This window comes from Trichechus manatus, unplaced genomic scaffold (assembly GCF_000243295.1).
Source record: "Trichechus manatus latirostris isolate Lorelei unplaced genomic scaffold, TriManLat1.0 scaffold00227, whole genome shotgun sequence".
Lineage (NCBI taxonomy): Eukaryota > Metazoa > Chordata > Mammalia > Sirenia > Trichechidae > Trichechus > Trichechus manatus.
In genome coordinates, this window is record NW_004444163.1 from 3,282,731 (window position 1) to 3,301,864 (window position 19,134).

Sequence of the window (19,134 nt, forward strand, 5' to 3'; positions counted from 1 at the left end):
CTCCTTCCCCAAAGATTGCCCTTTTGCCTCCTCCCCCTGAGCCTTGGAGTCCACAAGCCCTCTCCGGGCTGCAGCAGGCTTCCAGATCACTCTTCTCAGCTTCGCCCACTCCACAAACAGCCGTGCAGAGGGTGGTGTAACACAAACCCAGGAGACGCTGGCCTGGGAGGGTGTGGGAGGGTGGCTTTTCCAGGAATATAACCTTGATGTGCAGTCAGTTATAACCACAACCCTGAGCAGGAACAACCTTTCCTCTCCCACCCTTAGCTCACAGAGAGCAGAAGCTGGAGCTTGATAAATGAAACACAATTAACTGGAGCTGTAAAAACAGCAGGGAGGGGGCCAAGAGCCTCCCCTAAGAAAGCAAACAGGAGAAAAATCGCATCCCACGGAAATCTCGGAACCCAGACACTGCCAACAACAAGCAGCAGCATCTCTGGGGTGTCTCGGACCAGGCTCTGCCAGGCTCACGGTCAGGTCATTAAGAGTCAAGGTAATCCTGGGTGGTTGAAGGGCCTCCCGGATGTCACCTGGTCCAGGGGCTCCCAAGCCTGGTTTGTAGTCAGAATCACCTATGAGGATCCACCTCAGACCTGACTCAGAATCCTGCTGACTGGAGCCCACGAATCTGTATTTTTAAAAGATAGACTCCAGGTGTTGCTAATGGAGCTTATTTGAGGGATGATGAATCTAGTCCACCCAGGGGTCCCCTGATAAGACATGAGTGAGACCAAACAACAGTGGCTAAAAGAGACTCACATTTTTTTTTTTTGTGGGGGGGGTTGTCTTTTGGTATTTTGTTGTTATTAGCTGCTGTAGGCCCCCCATATCATGGCAAACATGTACATAACAGAACTAAATGCTGCCTGGTCCTGCAGCATCCCCATGATCAGTCACAGATCAGACCATTGTGATCCATAAGGTTTTACTGGCTGATTGATTCATCAGAAGTAGATTGCCAGGCCTTTCCTCCTAGTCTGTCTTTATCTGGGAGCTCCACTGAAACCTGCTTAGCATCCTCGCAACAGGCAAGCCAACGGATGGGTGGCTACACGTGAGGTACATGGCTGGGAATCAAACCCACGTTTCCCTCATGGAAGACGAGAACTCTAACACCGAACCACCACTGCCTCTTTGGTATTTTGAGTTGCTGTTAAAACTCTATGACCTACTGACACGCTACAAAGTAGATGAACCTCAAAAACATTATGTTAAGTGAAAGAAGCCAGACACAAAAGGTCACATGTTGTATGATTCCATTTACAGGAAATATCCAAAATTGTTAATTCCTTAGAAGCAAAAAGCAGACTGGTGGTTGCCAGGGGCTAAAGGAAGAGGAGAATGGAGAGTGACTGCTTAATGGACATGGGGTTTTATTTCAGAGTGATGAAAATATCTTGGGACTAGATAGAGGCAGTGGTTGTATAACATTGTCAATGTACTAAATGCCACTGAACTGTGTATTTAAAATGGGAATGTTACGTTATGTGGATTTCACCCCAATAAATTTTAAAAAAACAACTATGACCTGTAAAGAACACTATACTTCTCCAGTGCTAATCCAGTCCCCAAGAGCTCCCACTCTTAAGAATTGCTTCTTTCATCTCATCTAAATCCTTCATGCTACCAAAATATGCAGCTAGAATGAGTCACGGAGAAGGCAGGCTGAGGACTGGGTCTCTGGCCAAAGCAATCCTTCAAGAGCCATCGGCGGGTCTGCAGGGCATCAGCACCAGCACAGGCCTCCCAGTCCAGCCAGAGAAGCCACCGGCTCGGGCCAGTGTCGCCTCCCAGCTCACAATAATCGCTACCACCCACACCTTGACACACCTCCGTGTCTCTTTTCAAACAGGTCCAAATCACCCGGCATGTTGTCTCTGAGTCTCCCAGCAGGTCCTGGTGATCCAAAGAGTGTAAAATTTGCCTCCTGTTATTTAGAGTGAAGGGAAGAATCTGCCGCTACCCAATTCCCAAGCTCAGGGTTGTTCTAAATAGAAAGGAGGGCAAATAAATTGTTTGTTTTATGAAGATACTGATTCCTCATGCATTCATTTTACCGATTAAGTATAAACTGAGGCCTACTATGCGTCAAGCACCGTTTGAGGCTCTTTAATCATTTCTTACCTGTTAAAGCAGTCCCTGGGTGGTACAAACGATTAAGCGCTCGGCTACTAACCGAAAGGTTGGTGGTTCGAATCCAACCAGAGGCACCTTGGGAGAAAGGCCTGATGACCTACTTTCAAAAAAACAGTCACTGAAAACACTATGGAGCAGTACTATTCTGACACACATGGGGTCCCCATGAGTAAGAATCAACTCAGCAGCAACTGGTTGGTTTTGGTTTTATAGCACACAGGGGACTTCTTGGAGAAATCAGTGGTACAAGTCTGAACCAATAATGAATTTACAACAAAGCCACCAAAATCTATACAGTCATTGAGGCTTACTCACGGGGAAGGGGATCCTTAAATAGAATGGGTCACATATCGTCTCCATTCATTTCTCTTGCCATTACCTTTTCAAATTGTTCAAATCTAAAGATCAGGATGTCCTAGATACCCACAGCTCGTAGTCCTCACTGCTCCCACACAGCTTCTTGCCAGAACACAGCACAAGAAGGACAAATAAGGCCGTCTGGTTCATTTCTGTTTCATTCACAGTGAAATACAAAGAAGCATTTTTAAAATTCTACAATGAAGTATAAAGCAAATATCCTGTCCTTCAACTGTGAGGACAGAGGCAGCCGCTAAATCCCCTGAACTATACCACCGGCCTGAGGAAACCAAAGACAGACTCTCAAGGTCCAAGAATAACAAGGTTTTCTCAAACCACCCATTTGCTTGACCTAAATGCTAGGTATGCAAATCGCCCCACAGTGTCCACTTGGAAGACTGTGTTCTCACTCTATTTAGTAGCCTCATTATCCTCCCTGGACTCCACCTCAGAAGGAGAGCAGAAATCCAGTTTCTGAGCTCCTTGCAGACAGCCTCTGTTCATTTTCTCTCGGCTCACTCATCTGGCTTTTGCATCTGAGCAGGAGGCTTCAGCCACAGAACTCAGTAACTACTCTGCTGATAAATGCAGACTGCCCATTTTGCAGATGGGGAAATAAAAGGAATGGAGACAAGACGTCTCCAAGGTAAAGTACCAAGCCTAAGAATGACCTTGAACTAAAACCTCAGCATTTCACTACAGTCTCCTTCACTGAAACCATCATCTCCCTATGGATAAAAAATCATGCCTTTTCCTTTCTCTTTATCAAAGGCTTGATAATTACATTCTCCCCAATATGAGTTTGGAGAGACATATCTTCATTTCTGATTGATCATTGGCAGGAAGAACCTGTTCACCATCTCCTGGTCAACACACACTGTCATTCAGCAAATATGCTTTGTTGTCCCAGGAGGGTTCCTTACTAAAAGAAACCTGTGAAAAATCTCTGTCATGAAAATACCACCAAACCCCATTGTCGTGGAATTGATTCTGACTCACAGCAACCCTATAGGACAGAGCAGAACTGCCCCATAGGGTTCCCAAGGAGCAGCTGGTGGATTCGAACTACCAACCTTTTGGTTAGCAGCTGAACACTTAACTACTGCATAATCAAAATAATCACCCCTTAATTTACCTGTTGGTAAGCAGGAAAAAGAACAAAAATATCAGGGCCAGAAGGAACCTCAGAGAACATCTAAACCAATTTCCACATTTTGTAGATGAGGTTAAGGTCACAGAGAGATTTTGATGTGATGTTCCATACTGGCTCTGAGCATCCTAGGCCAGGACTCGCCAACATGAGGATCGATTGTGGACCCAAAGCTTTTTCTATGAGCTCTTCGGACTGGTCCAGACCACCCACTTTCCCTCACTTTCCTGGTTCATTCAATAAATATGTATTGGGCACTTACTGTACACCAGACCCTATGCTAGGTGTGAGGAAAACAGCAGGCCGACCTAGGTCCTAAGGCCTCATGCTCATAAATTAGTAGGGGAAACAAGCATTAGACAACTAATTCTACAAAATAATTATTAAATTGAAGTTGTTTAACAGAGGAGACGATTCTCACATGGGGAGACAGCGAGGCTTCACTGTAGACAAGACATACGGGAAAGACGATGGAGAGGTGGGCAGAGATGCAGACCCAGGGATACAGAGCAAAGGCCAGGAATGGGAAGGGCCTGTCATATTTGAAAAGTTAAAAGACAATCGGTGTAGCCAGAACATTAAGAGCCAATGAGAAGGTAGGGGGCAGGAGGAGAGAGTTCTTCACAGTAAAAAGGCTGTGGGTCCCTGCCTGAAAGCAAGGCTTTCACTATTACTTATGAGAGGGCAATGTGGCAGAGTAAATTTGAAACAAGTCAGAAGGCTTGGGGTTGAGTCTTGATCTCTACAATTTACCAGCTATATAACTCTGAGTGAGGGCAGTAGCGGTTCAGTGGTAGAAGTCTTGTCTTCCATGCAGAAGACCTGGGTTCAATTCCCAGCCAATATACCTCAGGCACAGCCACCACCCATCTGTAAGTGAAGGCTTATGTGTTCCGATGATGCTAACAGGTTTCAGTGGAGCTTCCAAACTAAGATGGACTAGAAGAAAGGCCTGGTGATCTGCTTCCAAAAAATCAGCCAGTGAAACCCTTATGAATCACAACAGTCAGATCTGCAACCAATCATGGGGATGGCGGAGGACTGGGCAGCATTTCGCCCTGCTGTGCATACGGCCACCGTGAGCTGGGGTCTGACTCGAAGGCAGATAACAACAACTACACAATTCTGAGTGATAATAATTCTTATCTTCCCAATTTCATAGAACTCTTGTAAGAATCAAATGATACTTTATACATAAACATATTTCATAGAAACTTCAAAATGCTAAAACATGATTTCTCATTATCACCAAGCTGCTCTTTGCCAAAATAAGCCATTCTTCACAAAATGGCTCCACATAAACAATTAATACTAGCATCCCTGTGGTTCAAACTACGAAGCCTAAGAGCAAGCAATGATGTACATAAAATGACCAAGACACCATGAGCCTGAATCAAGCTCAGACCTCATTCCACAGCTGAGCACAGAGACCAGAGGGAAACTCAACCTTGGGTCCCAAGGCTCCAGTGGAAAGGTTATACTGTTTTCTAGCACTTTCTTCACCCCAAAGAAAAAGCACTGCAACATTACATCCTGGAACCAAAGGCTTCAAGATGTTATCAGTGGCTTCTTTACCACACTCTGAGAGAAGCTATAAACAAGGCTAGTGGAGAGGGGAAGGCTCATCCAGCCTAACAGCAGGGCATGTTTCTCGGTGATATGAGATGCTCTCTGAGCTACCAGAGGGGCAAGGCAGGCAAGGTGACAGGCAGAAGCCCCACAGGCACCCCTCTGCTAGCCTGACTCCCCTACTTCGCTCTTTCACCTCTATCCAGCCTTCCACATCCAACCCTTAGTTTTTCTTTTCTAAATATTCAAGGCCTCAGCCTTGTTTTTGCAGTAATCCTACCAACACAGCACCAGCAGCACACCTTGCCAAATTCAGCAAGCCACGTGCACAGTTAACTGCATGATTTATTTATGTTTTACTATGCAGTGAGAGAATTTCAGGGAACAAAATACAGATGAGTGGAGCCATAGGTACACAGTTTCATGTTAATCAATTGAGCACAGGCTTTTAAAACATTCACGTCTCTTCCAAACACTTCCAGTTTCACAGGCCACTCGTCCACCTTCATTCTCTCCCCACGCCCTCACATCAGCAGGTTCCTCCGCTGGGATCCTTGGACCTACAAGTACTACCCTTTCTCTCCAGGTCCCCCAGGGCAAACCCACATGGAACTGTCTCCCATGCATCCCCTGGGCTCATAGAAAAACAGGGTCTTTTACTATCTAGACTCATAGCCCTACAGCTTCAGGCAAAACTTCTCATCTCTGAGGCACCCACTTGATGTCTCCCTAGAGACAGTCCCTGAACCAGCCTTGCTCCTGAGACTGCTTTTAACCCAGGCTGGCCAAGCTCAACCAAATCACCCGAGATTCCCCAATTCCGTCTGGGTACCACCACCACCACCTGTTGCCATCGAGTCAATTCCAACTCATGGCAAGCCCATGTATGTCAAAGCAGAGCTGCACTCCATAGGATTTTCAATGGCTGATTTTTCAGAAGTAGATCACCAAGCCGTTCTTCCAAGGTACCTCTGAGTGGACTTGAATCTCCAAACTTTCGGTTAGTAGCTGAGCATATTAACCATTCTGCATCACCTAGGGAATCCCCTTCTGGCCACAGAGGTTTCCTAGGAGTTAAAAATTTCATCATAACACTATTTCTCAGCTCCCCAGGCCACCAACTCCCCTGAGTACACACAAGCATATTAAAATCCCAGTGCAGGACCCGCTCCCTGGTCAAAACCCACGTTTACTCCACATAACAATCACCTTAGCCATCTTCCCCTCAAGTCCCCCTTCAATATACAGTTATTTAGGGAAAGAGGATTTCTACTCTACAAGCTCACCTCTTTTCTAAATAACAGAAGTATTATCAGTTACCCTGTTGACTTAAAAACACAACAACAAACAGCACATGGGTCCCCACTCATACAAGACATGTTTGATCGACGTACATCTTTTATTGCCCTTGTCTGCCACTCAGGTTTAGGATATAATCACATCAGGCTGCCTTTCTAAGAATTCGTAACTGTGTTTTTAATCTAATTCAGGGGACTGGAGATAAATCATCATGAAGGGTCCCGATTTTCCAAGCCAAAAGCCTGCAGCGACAGCAACAGCAATGGCATGCTAAGAAGGGCCAGTCTGCGAGGGGGGAGGTGCATATGCAATGATGAACACCACACGCCTGTACTGTTTGTCTTCATGCCCGCCTGAAGGGTAGGAGGGATGAAAGATAGACTCAGCTACACTGAGGTAAGTCAACAAGAGCACAGGAAGCAGAAGGCAGGGGTGGGGAGATAGCCCCACAGTTAAGGCACTGTTTACATCTCTCATTGCTAAACAGAACTCGAAAGATTCGCACACCACCTCAGCAGAGCCAGGATATACGCAGGCTGTTTGTGCAAGGCCGGGTCAGAAGTGAGGGCACAGAGGTACAGTTAGCCCTCGGGAATGGTTGGCCTTCACCACCTCAGTCACTGAGGGAAGGCGATTGCCCTGAAGATGAGCCCTCCACCCTCTTTGGCCCCCTGATGCAGTCCCACCTAGGAAAGAAAGGCCATTGTCTCCAACACTCAACTCAGCAGTCAGTGGCCACCAAAACCTGGGGTTGACCTACAGCAACCTACAGCCCTCAACTCTTGCCCTCCCTCCCTCAGTCTGTGTGATGGAAACAAATGGAGGCCTTTGCTGTAACCACAGCTTCTGTCCTGGGTGAGGCAGAGTTTGCCTTACCACTGGGAAAAGGAGGCCTCCCACAACCTGCCCTGTTTAATACAGGCATCAACAGCCACATAAGGCTCTTTAAACTTGAATTTAAATTAATTACAATTAAGTGAAAGAAAATTCAGTTCCTCAGGCACACTAGCCACATTTCAAGTGTTCAGTGGCCACATATGGCTAGTGGCCATAGACAGCATAGAGAGAGAACACTTCCACAATCACAGAAAGTTCTACTGGACAGCTATGTGTAGGAGGATCCATGAGGCCAGGAAGACAAGACCTTCCAGCTCTTGACTACGGCAGTAATATGGGATGGGATGTTACCAATACGGAGCCCTGGTGGCACAGTGGTTAAGAGCTTGGCTGCTAACCAAAATGTCGGCAGTTTAAATCTACCAGCTGCTCCTTGGGAAACCTATGGGGCAGTTCTGCTCTGTCCTACAGGGTCACTATGAGTCGGAATCGACTTGACAGCAATGGGTTTGGTTTGGTTTTGGTTACCATTATAATTAACAATTGCCCAGTGGATAACAGAATTTTGTAATTATTTTTAAGTGCTCAACTACTAGCCGAAAGTTTGGAGGGTTAAACCCACCCAGAGGCACCTCAGAAGACAGGCCTGGCGATCTGCTTCTGACAGGGCTGGAACCACAGTCTCAGGGGACACCTAGGTCAACTGGCATAACATAGTTCACAAAGAAAATGTTCTACATCCTACTTTGGTGAGTAACATCTGGAGTCTTAAAAGCCTGCGAGTGGCCATCTAAGGTACATATATTGGTCCCATCCCATCCGAAGCAAAGAGAATGAAGAAAATCAAAGACACAAGGGAAATACTAGTTCAAAGGACTAACAGACCACACATGAACCACAGCCTCCACAGCCTGAGCCCAGAAGAACTAGATGGTGCCTGGCTATCACCACTGACCGCTCTGACAGGGATCACAATAGAGGGTTCCGGACAAAGCAAGAGACAAATGTAGAACAAAATTCAAATTCACAGAAAAGACCAGACTTACTGGTCTGACAGAGATTGGAGGAAACTCTGAGACTATGGCCCCCAACACCCTTCTAACTCAGAACTGAAGATACTTCCTAATTTCGCTTTCAGCCACAGACAGGCCTATAAAACAAAAAATAACACAGGTGAGGAACGTGCTTCTTAGATCAATCAAGTATACGAGACCAAATGGGCAACACCTGCCCAAAAGCAAAGACGAGAAGGCAGGAAGGGACAGGAAAATTGGACAAATGGACAAGGGGAATCTGGGGTGGAAAGGCGGAAAGTGCGGACACATTGCAGCGACTGTAACCAATGTCACTAAAAGATTTATGTATACATTTTTGAATGCGAAACCAATTTGCTCTGTAAACTTCTACCTACAGCACAATTTAAAAAAAAAAAAAAACATGCTATGGAGCAGTTCTACTCTGAACGCACAGAGGTGCCATGAGTTGGAATCAACTTGACAGCAAGGAACAACAACATTGCAGTCATTATTGTTACGAAGTCCTATTTTTATGAAACTCACCCCAAAATGCACAAAGCATTCCTCACATTGTAATAAAAAATGGAAGCTATGGAGGAACAGGGTCTCATAATAACACAGGAAGAAGCCCAGGATACTGACCTTCCAGCCCTGAAAGCCACCCCATCATCAGTTCCCGTGCCTTATTTGGTTTTAGCATCATCAGCCACATCAAAGCTAGAAGGCTGCCCACACCACTTCTTTGAAGGCCCAAGATTTACAGGTCGATAAACCAATAAATTAGGTTGAAATTAACTGTGGCTCATTTTAAACTGAGGGAAATTGATTTCTGTACCTACGTGGCTGGACTAAATATGCCACTTGCCAGTGAATTCTGGTACTCCTTGAGAATGCACAAGAAGGCCCTGTGTATATCAAGAGACTGCTTCACACCTCTGCAGCCCAGAGAAATTTTTTTTTTTTTTTTTTTTTTTACCAGTTGCCATTGAGTTAATTTTGACTCATGGTGGCCCATGTGTGTCAGAAGAGAACTGTGCTCCATAAGGTTTTCAATGGCTGATTTTTCAGAAGTAGATCACCAGGCCTTTCTTCCAAGGCACCACCAGGTGGACTCGAATCTCCAACCTTTCAGTTAGTAGTAGCTGGGCACTTTAACCATTTCCACCACCCAGGGACTCCTCTGGAGAAATACTGATCTCCAAATATTCAAATCAAGACGGTCTTCCCTTTACTTTCCATCACGACCAAATATAATAGAAGAAAGGTCAATATGATAGCTCAGCTTTAATACATTTCTATGTAGTCAGCTCTCAATCATACGTATGTGAATTATTGTTAAAAATTCTAAACTCCACACTGGCTTTCCCCAAGCACATTTATGCCAGCCAGCTCCCATATCTGCTGGCTTCTGCTCAAAGAATGCAAACTCATTTTAATATTGGCCTAAACAGCATTTAATTAGAAAGCTAAACTCATGCTTAAAAAAAAAAAAGAATAAATAAATACATAGCAAAGGTACATCCATTATTTTTTGGACTATCTGCTCTCCAGATTATTAGAATGTCCCTGTGTCCTCTCATTACAGTGGACCACAAGGCTGGCTTCATCTGTCTCTGCCCTGGGGTTCAACAAGGACAGCACAAAGATGGCTGTCATCTCAAAAGAGGAACAGACCACAATCTGACAATAAAATGTCCCCACGACATATACCTTTTGCTTTGGGATGTTAGCTGCTATTAGGATCTGTCTCTGGATTCCAAGTCTCAAAGCAATTTATTAAGCATACTGTTAACTTCATTTTACAGCATATAAAGAGAAATGTTCTTCAAAAGAACACAAGTTAAAATCAAGATCCATGATCCCTATATTCTGGTATTCTCACAAACTTAATTTCTACATCTCCAGAAAACTGCTCTCCAGCAGCCTTTCGATTATAAGTCCGCTATCCTGGCCCTCAGGAGCCCTCGAAATGAAATGAGAACAAGTTTTCTTTCACCTGGCCTTAGGATAAGAGTAACACTCTATTTCATATATGACACTTCAGGTAACTCCCTGACTATTCACAGTCATAAGACCATAAATACATTACAGAACTAAAGTTCATCTCATTATCTGTACAAGGTCTACAGATAACAACAAAAAAAAAAAAAAAAAAAAACTGCTACCATCAAGTTGGTTCCAACGCACAGCGATTCCAGAGGACAGAGTAGAATTGACCCATAGGGTTGGATCTGAACTGCCGACTTTTTGGTTAGCAGTCATATCACTTAACCACTGTGCCACCAGGGCTCCACAGATAAATTCAAGTTTCAAATTTTACATTGTATATACATACACACGTTGTATATGCATAGACTATGTCTAAAAGGATATACAAAAAACTAATGACAGTGGTTGCCAAGTGGGAAGGAGCACTGGGTGAACGGGGGAAATGAGAGGCAGGGTGGTGTAAATGGTTCACATGCTCAGCAGCTAACAGAAACGTTAGCAGTTTGAATCCACCCAGTGGCACCACAGAAGAAAGGCCTAGCAATCTACTTCTGAAATATCAGCCATCGTAAAACCCTACAGAGCACAGTTCTACTCTGACACACACCGGGACACCATGAGTTGGAGTCAACTAGACAGCAACTGGTTATCATATATACGCTTTTGTACAAATTTTGTTTTGTAAACCTGTCTTACCTACAAAAAACTAAACAACTGGGCTGAATGGCTTTTCATTTCATCCTTTTAATTCTCCATCTCCTCATTCTTCTCACTGTCTCCTTTCCTTTCATTCCTTCTGCCTCTCAAAGCCTCCATCCTCCATCCCCCAAGACATGCGAGCTCCTAATGAACTAAATAGTGGCCAAAGACTGAGCATGGAACTGCACACAACAAGAAGAGATGCCAAGTGGAATCAGGAGGAGTTTTTCAAGGTCACTTCCCTTCTCAAGCCAACTCAACACTCCAAGCAACTCTTCACCAACAAAGAACCTGAAACAGCAAATGCTTTGCCTTCTCATCTTCTTCTGGAAGCACACAGGTCCCACATCCTAACTTCGGAATCAACCAGCCAATTCTTTCCCAAGCAAGTGTATCGTGCAAGCATCTACTAAACACAGATCAAAAGCTAAACAATATTCCACCCCAAAGGAGGCTCTTTGTCCCAGCGCCTCGTGCTGTAACAGACACTTTATTTTCAGTCTCAAATCAGACACTGAATACTCCCTGGCCTCTAAAAATGCAGGAATTATGAACAGAGAGTTTGTTGGAAGAAAAATAAACCTGTAAATCCTGTTAGGCTTTGTGCTACATTCCAAAGGATTTTTCCCCAAAACAGTATCATTAGCACAAGTCAGTATGACAGTCTTAAAAGGGAAGATTCTGCACAATAGAATCCCAATTCTTCATTCAATATAACTTCCAGGAGAGCACAGGAAAATCAGGGCTCCACCACCCACAAGCCATTCTATTTGCATCCTCACCACCAAGCCAACTAATTTTCACTATCCATTAGTGGGTTCACCACGGCCCTCCTATGTAAATATCTTTTATATAGCTTTAATGTTCTTCCTACCCTACAGGTCTTTCTTCTTCCAGGGGTGCAGTTGGTCCACAAATATTCATTAAGGGCCCTACCAAGTGCCAGAGAAACACAAGAGAAAGGCTTGATCCATGCCCTCAAGGAGCAAACAGGGAGATTAAGCAGTTAGACACAAGTAATTACAACCTAAGGCAGGAAGTGCTGTAACCCACTCAAAAGAACCCCTCCCCACCGAGTATGGGCATACCAGGAGGTTACCTTGGAACTGGAAGTTGAAAAACGGAACAGGTTTTCCAGGCAAGAACAGGAGTGACCGAAGACCATTTTAGATAAAGGAAAAATCAAGTGTAATGGCACAGAGGTATGGACCTGATGTGAAATCAGGAAGAAATTCAGTTTGGCAAATAGTAAGCAATCCCCCTTGCTGGACTTGGCCTTTTTTAGAAGACACTCAACTTCTAAACTTTGAACTTGGGCAGAAAAGTCTTGATACCTGATATCAATTATTTTCATCATGATTACCACATTTAATTATTACAAATATGCCTCTAAGCTATCACAGCAAAAATCTACCTCCCCCCCACATTAGAGAACCTGAGGACACATGCAGTCAAAACAACTTAAGTCTGGTTTACTCCATGAAAAGGCACTGGTGGTTCAGTGGTAGAAGTCTCACCTCCTACGTGGGGAGACGTGGGTTCAGTTCCCAGCCAATGCACTTCATGCACAGTCACCACCCGTCTGTCAGTGAAGGTTTGTGTGTTGCTATGATGCTAAACAGGTTTCAGAGGAGCTTTCAGACTAAGACGGACTAGAAAGCAAGCCCTGGTGATCTACGTTTGAAAATCAGCCACTGAAAACTTTATGGATCAAGATGACTGGGCAGCATTTTACTCCATAAGTTAACGAAGTGGGAAAAAGAACCAACAGAGGACAGGGCATGTTATCTCAGACACATGCATCTTCCTGCAAAAGCCTTCCTTTTCACTGTTGACATGTCATGGGCTTGTTAACCATTGTAACAGGGCAATATGTGTACTAACTGTTTAATGAGAAACTTTTGTTCTGTAAACCTTCAACTAAAGTACAAAAAAAAAAAAAGAATTATCTACGCGAGATCAAACTGACAACAGCAACTCAAAAGTTTTGACGGGAAGCCTAGGGGACAGTGAGTTGAAGACAATGGTGATGGAATAATTTGGAAAAGGATAGTGAGAATAGCAGCACAACTGGAAGAACGTAATCAATGTCACTGAATTGTACGTGTAGAAATTTTTGAAATGGTGTATCTTTGGCTATGTATAGTTTCACCAAAAAAAAAGTCCTCTAAGGTTGAGAAGGGAGAGTGTTGACATGTCATGGGGTTGTTAACCAATGTCATAAAACAATACATGTACTGACTGTTTAATAAGACACTATTTGTTCTGTAAACCTTCATCTAAAGTACAATAAAAAAAATTTTTTTTTTTTAAAAAGCCTTCCTTCTTCTGCTCTCTGCAGCTGGTGGCTTGCAAGTCATTTCTAGGGCTTCTTTGGTCAGACAGCTTTTGCTTCCAGCCCTAATACATGCTGCTAGGCATCCTCTTCACCTCACTCAAGGGGTGAGAGGGCAAGAAGCTGCAGAGTATCCAAGTCCACCCGAACCCTTATCATTCCATCTTCCCATGCCCTCCCCTATCATACAGCCCACTAACTACCCTAGAGTTGTGGCTGGTTTATTGATGCGAGTCTGCTACATTTTACATGCCTGTATCTGCTTTATCTCCTCCTCAAATTCTAAGTTTTCTGAAAGTATGGATGAAATCTTATCTCCCACCCCCATCCACACCCTCAACTCTGTACCGGACCACAGTCAATTCAAACAATATTGTTTAGGTTTAAAAGTTAAAAAGGGAGAGGGAATATAGAGCGGAGCTTGGCTTAGGGCTAAAAGTAGAATGACCCTACATTTTACAGCTGGCATCCTGATACTCTTGAGAACAAAGGGGGCGCTATTCACAACCAGCAGAGACAACGGATTAAACTAGGTTTGCCCCAGGGAAAACAGGCAAAGGGTCACCCTTGCTAGAGAGATCATTCCATGTAGATGTGAGTTACACGGGAGCTGCAAGAGGGGCGTCCAAGCCCCTTCAGTTCCTGTAGGTGCAGTCTGAGGGATCTGCACCAGACAGAGATTGTGACAGAAAGCCCAGTACCAGGAAGTTCTTCTTTCTATCTAACCAAACCCTCAGATATCCAAGTCAATCCCACTTTTTATTAGCCTCAGGGCAACAGAGAACAATGGCTCAGGAAGGCAACCAGGGAAATCGTCAGCTTGGGTAGGGATTCCTCATTAAGAGTTCGACTGCTAGTTCTTCTTTCACAACTGAACCAAACTCAATCTGGCTGGCCCAGAAACATAAACGCCGGGGTTTTTGGGGTCTCTCCCAATGAGAGCAGAGTTCATCTCTAACTTGCCCCAAATCCCCCGACGCTTTCACAAACCCAATCCAAGGTAGAAATGGCACCTGTGTACATACTCCTGAGACCAGGAAAATCTTCCCTCCGCCAATAGAAGAGCTGGGGGACCCTGAGCCCTGGGAGGGGGTTGTCTTCTACCACTCGCCACTCCCAGCCCCTAGCAAGCTGAGTCAAGCCCCCAGCCGCACTGGGCTGACTGCAAAGACTCAGGGAACAAGGGAACCTCTCTTCCTCTCTCCCCCACCCTCCATGAGCTGGTGTTCCTGTGGAGACCAAGGACCTTGCTGACTTCTTTTCAACAATACAAAAAAGAAGTTTCTGAGAGGGTACAGGGGCATCCGGGGGAAAGGGAACAAGGATCTGGGCTCAAGAGGGACCAGCAGTCCCTGCTGACCTGCACATTCTCAGGCCCTAGGGCTGATAGTGGAAGAAGTCAAATGCTCCCACACACTCCCACCACCCCTCCCCTTTTCTTAACCATATACATTTTACTTTAGAAAGGAGGTATTTCAGAAGCACTGCATAAAGACAGGGTGACTCTCTGATCACTCAAAGGTCACTGAGACTTCAGACAATGCACACAAAAACTGTTTCTACATCAACAAAATGACAGAACGGGATCAGGTGGTTTATAAGGTTCTTCCTGGCCCCAGGGTTTAACATATGACTCTATACATTTCCTGAAGAAATGGGTAAGGGAAAGCCAGTGAAGAGAAGCAGAGCTCAGCCCAGTCTTTTAATATCTACTTTGAACAATTTGACTCTAGGAAATGTCCCTGTTTTCCTCCCCCACTGACCTTCCAGTTTTGCTGATGTCTATCTCAACCTCAGGGCCAGGAGCCTCATGAGGCAATAAAACGGCCAAATTAATTTTGCTAATGCTGATACTAACCTCTAAACTCAGTTTGCAATACCTAGCAATAAGTCTGGCCATAAAAGTGAAATTCACATTACTTGGTGAAATTCTTGTTACCTATGAGCTAATAATAGGAGCCCTGGTGGTGCAGTCCTTAAAGCACTCGGCTGCTAAGCAAAAGGTCGGCAGTTCAAACCCACCAGCCACTCTGCAGGAGAAATATGTGGCAGCCTGCTCCTGTGAAGATTTACAGCTTTGGAAACCCTATCAGGTAGTTCTACTCTGTCCTACAGGGTCGCTATGAGTTGGAATCTACTGAATGGCAGTGGGTTTGGTTTGGTTATGAGCTAATAAACTCATTGCCTGGATGAAAATAAATCTCTTACTGAATAATTATGCCCCCCAAATTCTTGCAGTCTTTTCAATCAAATCCCCAAGTGCCATGGGGGATATTTCTGTCCAAAACAAAGTCCGTATCTTGAAGTGGGGAGGGGGAGGAATGGATAGAATCTCCCACCCCAAAACACACAGACACAAATTTAGCCCTTAAACCCCCGCCCCCGCCCCAACACACACACACACTCCTCTTGCTTTTACTATATACCAGGATAGCCGACAAGCTTTTAGGTTTGCCCACCTATTACTGCGGTTGGAAATGGTTAGTGTGGAAACCCCCTCCTCTTTCTGTTCTGTATAAGTGTACCGCAACTGCAGGGTGCTTGCTTCCACTGCCAACTGATGATACACTAAAGAAAGCCGTTTTTATCCAGATGTAAAATGAAGCTGCACTCCTCCCAAACCTGCCGGAAAGTAGACCGGTCTGCACACACCCAGGGGAAATATGCACTGCACCCCGCGAGTTACCTGGTATACGTTCGCTAAAATCGACAGGAAGAAGGTAAGATCAATGTAATTCAAATGCTGACGGTTGTACTCATGCGGCAGGAGAGAAAAAAAAAAACAAATGCAAGCCGGGAAGTCCCCAGTGGTGCCTGCACCTGGGAGGCGACTGCAAAGGATGGATGCGGGGGAGAGGAAGTGCAGGGTGAGGAAAAAGCTAGAGGAAGGCGGGTTGCAAAGCTGCTCACCTGTCCATACACCTTGATGGGTTCTGGCTGCAGGGCAGCGCTCCGTCTCCTCCGGAGCGGCTTCTCGTCAGTCCGGCTCGCCCCCCAGGCATCCCCGCGTGCCCACAGCCGCAGCTCCCGCGGGTCGCTCTGCACCACAAGGAAGCCCCGGTCCTGGGGCAAGGGCGCGCGGCCGCCGTGCAGTCTCGGCGTCCAGACCTCGCAGAGAGCCCCGGGCGGCAGCAGCGCGACCAGGGTGAAAAGGAAGGGGAGTCGCGACTCCCTCCTGCTGCTCCCTGTCGCCATGTTCCGGCGAACGCTACTGCACGTGGCGCCGCCGCCAGGAGAGAATGTGCAGCGCGATGCCGGCAGAGCCGGCTGGGCCCGGGCCGCGCGCGCCGCTCCTGGGGCTCGAGGCCGCCGCACCGCTCCGGGCCGCCCGCTGCGCCCGCTGCTGCCGCCGCCACTACCGAGTCGGGCTCGGCGCTCGGCGCGGCGCCGTCACGTGTGAGGCTCGCCGCGGCGTCCCCTTCGCGCACTTTCTCCGCTCGACCGCGTCGGCGGCTCTCTGGCCCCTCCCCCGCCGAGGGATGGGGAAGTCAAGGCAGAGAGCGTCCGCGAGGTGCGTACCCTTTGCCGGGCACACCTCGTTATTACCACTGCGGGAAAGAAGAGTTACGCAGGGCTCGCTCGTTTTCCCTCGAGTTAGTTGCCTCATATACAGGGTCGTGTCGAGGTCGTCCTAAACCGTGGCAAGTCGCTCTTTCTGACCGCACAGCCCCCTACCTACTACACCAACACCTTTACCCCCCGCCCCCGCTGCCGCCATCTCCACCTCCAAGTAAGAGCCAAAAAAAGAAAATCACCTCTGCGAACACAATGGGCAAATTAGAATCCAGATGAACCCGCCCCATTGTGGAACACACATAGTTTCAATTACTCTGGGCACCAAAACTTATTTGAAGTGGCTACGGCCAAAAGCTACCCTTGACCGACACAAACTGCCCCCACCCGAGCACAATAAATATAAACTCTGCACAGAGGCAATAAAAGCAAGGGTCGGTACATCTGAGAAGGGATTGGCCAGACCTGGACACTTAATTATACACACGGCCCAGCACAATGGCGTGTTTGTGACCCTTCCAAAGGAGCCAAGCACGAAGCCGCTGTACCTCAGCAGTAAAACGGGAATATTAACCAGACCCTTAAGCCAGTAGGCAACACTGCTGTAAATCCTCTGCCCAAGGGTGTAGAGCTCGTCAGTGGTGGCAGGAGGGGACAGACTTCAAAGCTGGGAAGGGGGGTCATACTTTAAATTAACCCTAAATTTGGCTTGAAGATCCAGACTATTTTTTGAACCACAAGGGAATAAAACTGAGGCATACCCAGGGAAAATATTTTCTGCAGGTTTGTGGGAGCAGCCAAGGCCTATCTACTGCAGGCTTCCCTATTTCCTTTTATGTTTACCGTGCTCTGGACGCAGATCCTGCTTATTGATAAGATGAAAAACGAGGAGAGACTACTTTTATAGTTGCATACAAGCCCTTGGTTAAGGAGAGAGAAGGTGGCTCAATTCAATTCCCCAAAAATGTGCCTCAGCCCTCCGCAAACCACAGTAGCTTGATTCCTACTCCTGCTCATCCTACCATTTTCCAATTAACCGAGCCCCCTTCCCCTGCCCAGCACCACCCAGAACCTGCCAAAGGAGAACAGCCAGCGACTCCTTACTCCCTGATCCAGCATTCTACTCCCCTACCCTACTCCATGCCAGACTTGCTGGGGACCTCAGCTCAGCTACTGCAAAGTGCCCCACTTCCCCTCACGCCTACTTTTCTCCCCCAGTCAGATCACAGCTTTCTGTCCATCACAACATAACTTCAGAACCACCAGGTTCTCCCCCCCCAAGCAAATGGCCCATCCTATAGGAAAGTCACTGAACCACTCTGCATCTAGACCAGCTGTGTCTTGTCAGTACCCTTACAGGAGATGAACCATCCAGTGGTCTCCTGGGACCAGCAGCAGAAAGCCATCTCCATCCCTGTTTAACCCCTGAGGGAAAATGAGGGGAACTTGGCTGGAGTCAGAACATCGTATACCCATTGCCACAGGCAAGGTCATCCAGGACAGGGGCTGACACTGAATTGTGCAATGTGTGTGGGTGCTCCTTCCAGTTTCAAAACTAGCTCTGGGTTGTAAACAAGTCACCCCTTCCTCCACCCTTCCAAAATAGCATCGAAGCTGGGATGGGGGATGTAAACAGAGGGGAGGAAGTACTCCCATTCCCCTTCACCCCAAGTTGCATGACGTCGCTCTTGATGCTGTCCGCCATCATGATGAAATAAATATGCATGATAATTTAATGCTAGAGGCATACCATTAAAACACCATTGCCGTTGAGTAATTCTGACTCATAGTAACCCTATAGGACAGAGTAATCTTTACAGAAGCATACTGCCACATCCTTCTCCCAGGAAGCAGCAGACCTTATCGGTTAGCAGCTGAGCCCTTAACCATTGCACCATCAGGGCTCCTATGGTAGACACAGATGTGGGTATAAAAAAGTCTTGAGCCTACAGCCAGACTTGACAGTAAACTGCCCTCCTGTGACCTACTGCCTGTCCTAGGCCATCCTAATCTAGGGCTAGAGATGAGGCTAGAGAAAAGCCACACAGAGGTCACGGTGTCCCACATTTTTACCCGGATGGAATCAGGTTTTAAATAACAATAGGGACACAGATGGCTTCACTGGAGAATTCTACAAAACATTTACAGAGGTACTTGTACCAGTACTACTCAAGTATTTCATAGAATAGAAGAGGAAGCAACACTTCCATATTCATTCTATGAAGCCAGCATAA

The 19,134-nt window shown here is 46.3% G+C and overlaps 1 protein-coding gene and 1 long non-coding RNA gene across 3 annotated transcripts in view; one reads left to right on the plus strand and one right to left on the minus strand.

Moving 5' to 3' along the window:
• SORL1 (sortilin related receptor 1) overlaps positions 1–16,703 on the minus strand; it is a 222,857-nt gene extending 206,154 nt beyond the window's left edge. The window contains exon 1 of one of the 2 annotated variants that reach the window (XM_004389001.2): positions 16,298–16,703. In XM_004389001.2, the coding sequence (XP_004389058.1) occupies positions 16,298–16,582 (285 nt within the window). In that variant the 5' untranslated portion in view covers positions 16,583–16,703. Of the gene's footprint in view, positions 1–16,073; positions 16,255–16,297 lie in introns of those variants that run through there. The other variant, XM_023742976.1, reaches the window with a different exon arrangement.
• The window catches only part of LOC111822895 (uncharacterized), a 27,078-nt gene continuing 21,241 nt past the window's right edge, over positions 13,298–19,134 (plus strand). Inside the window, exon 1 of the long non-coding RNA XR_002825984.1 lies at positions 13,298–16,107. This is a non-coding gene — a long non-coding RNA (uncharacterized LOC111822895). The remainder of the gene's footprint in view (positions 16,108–19,134) is intronic.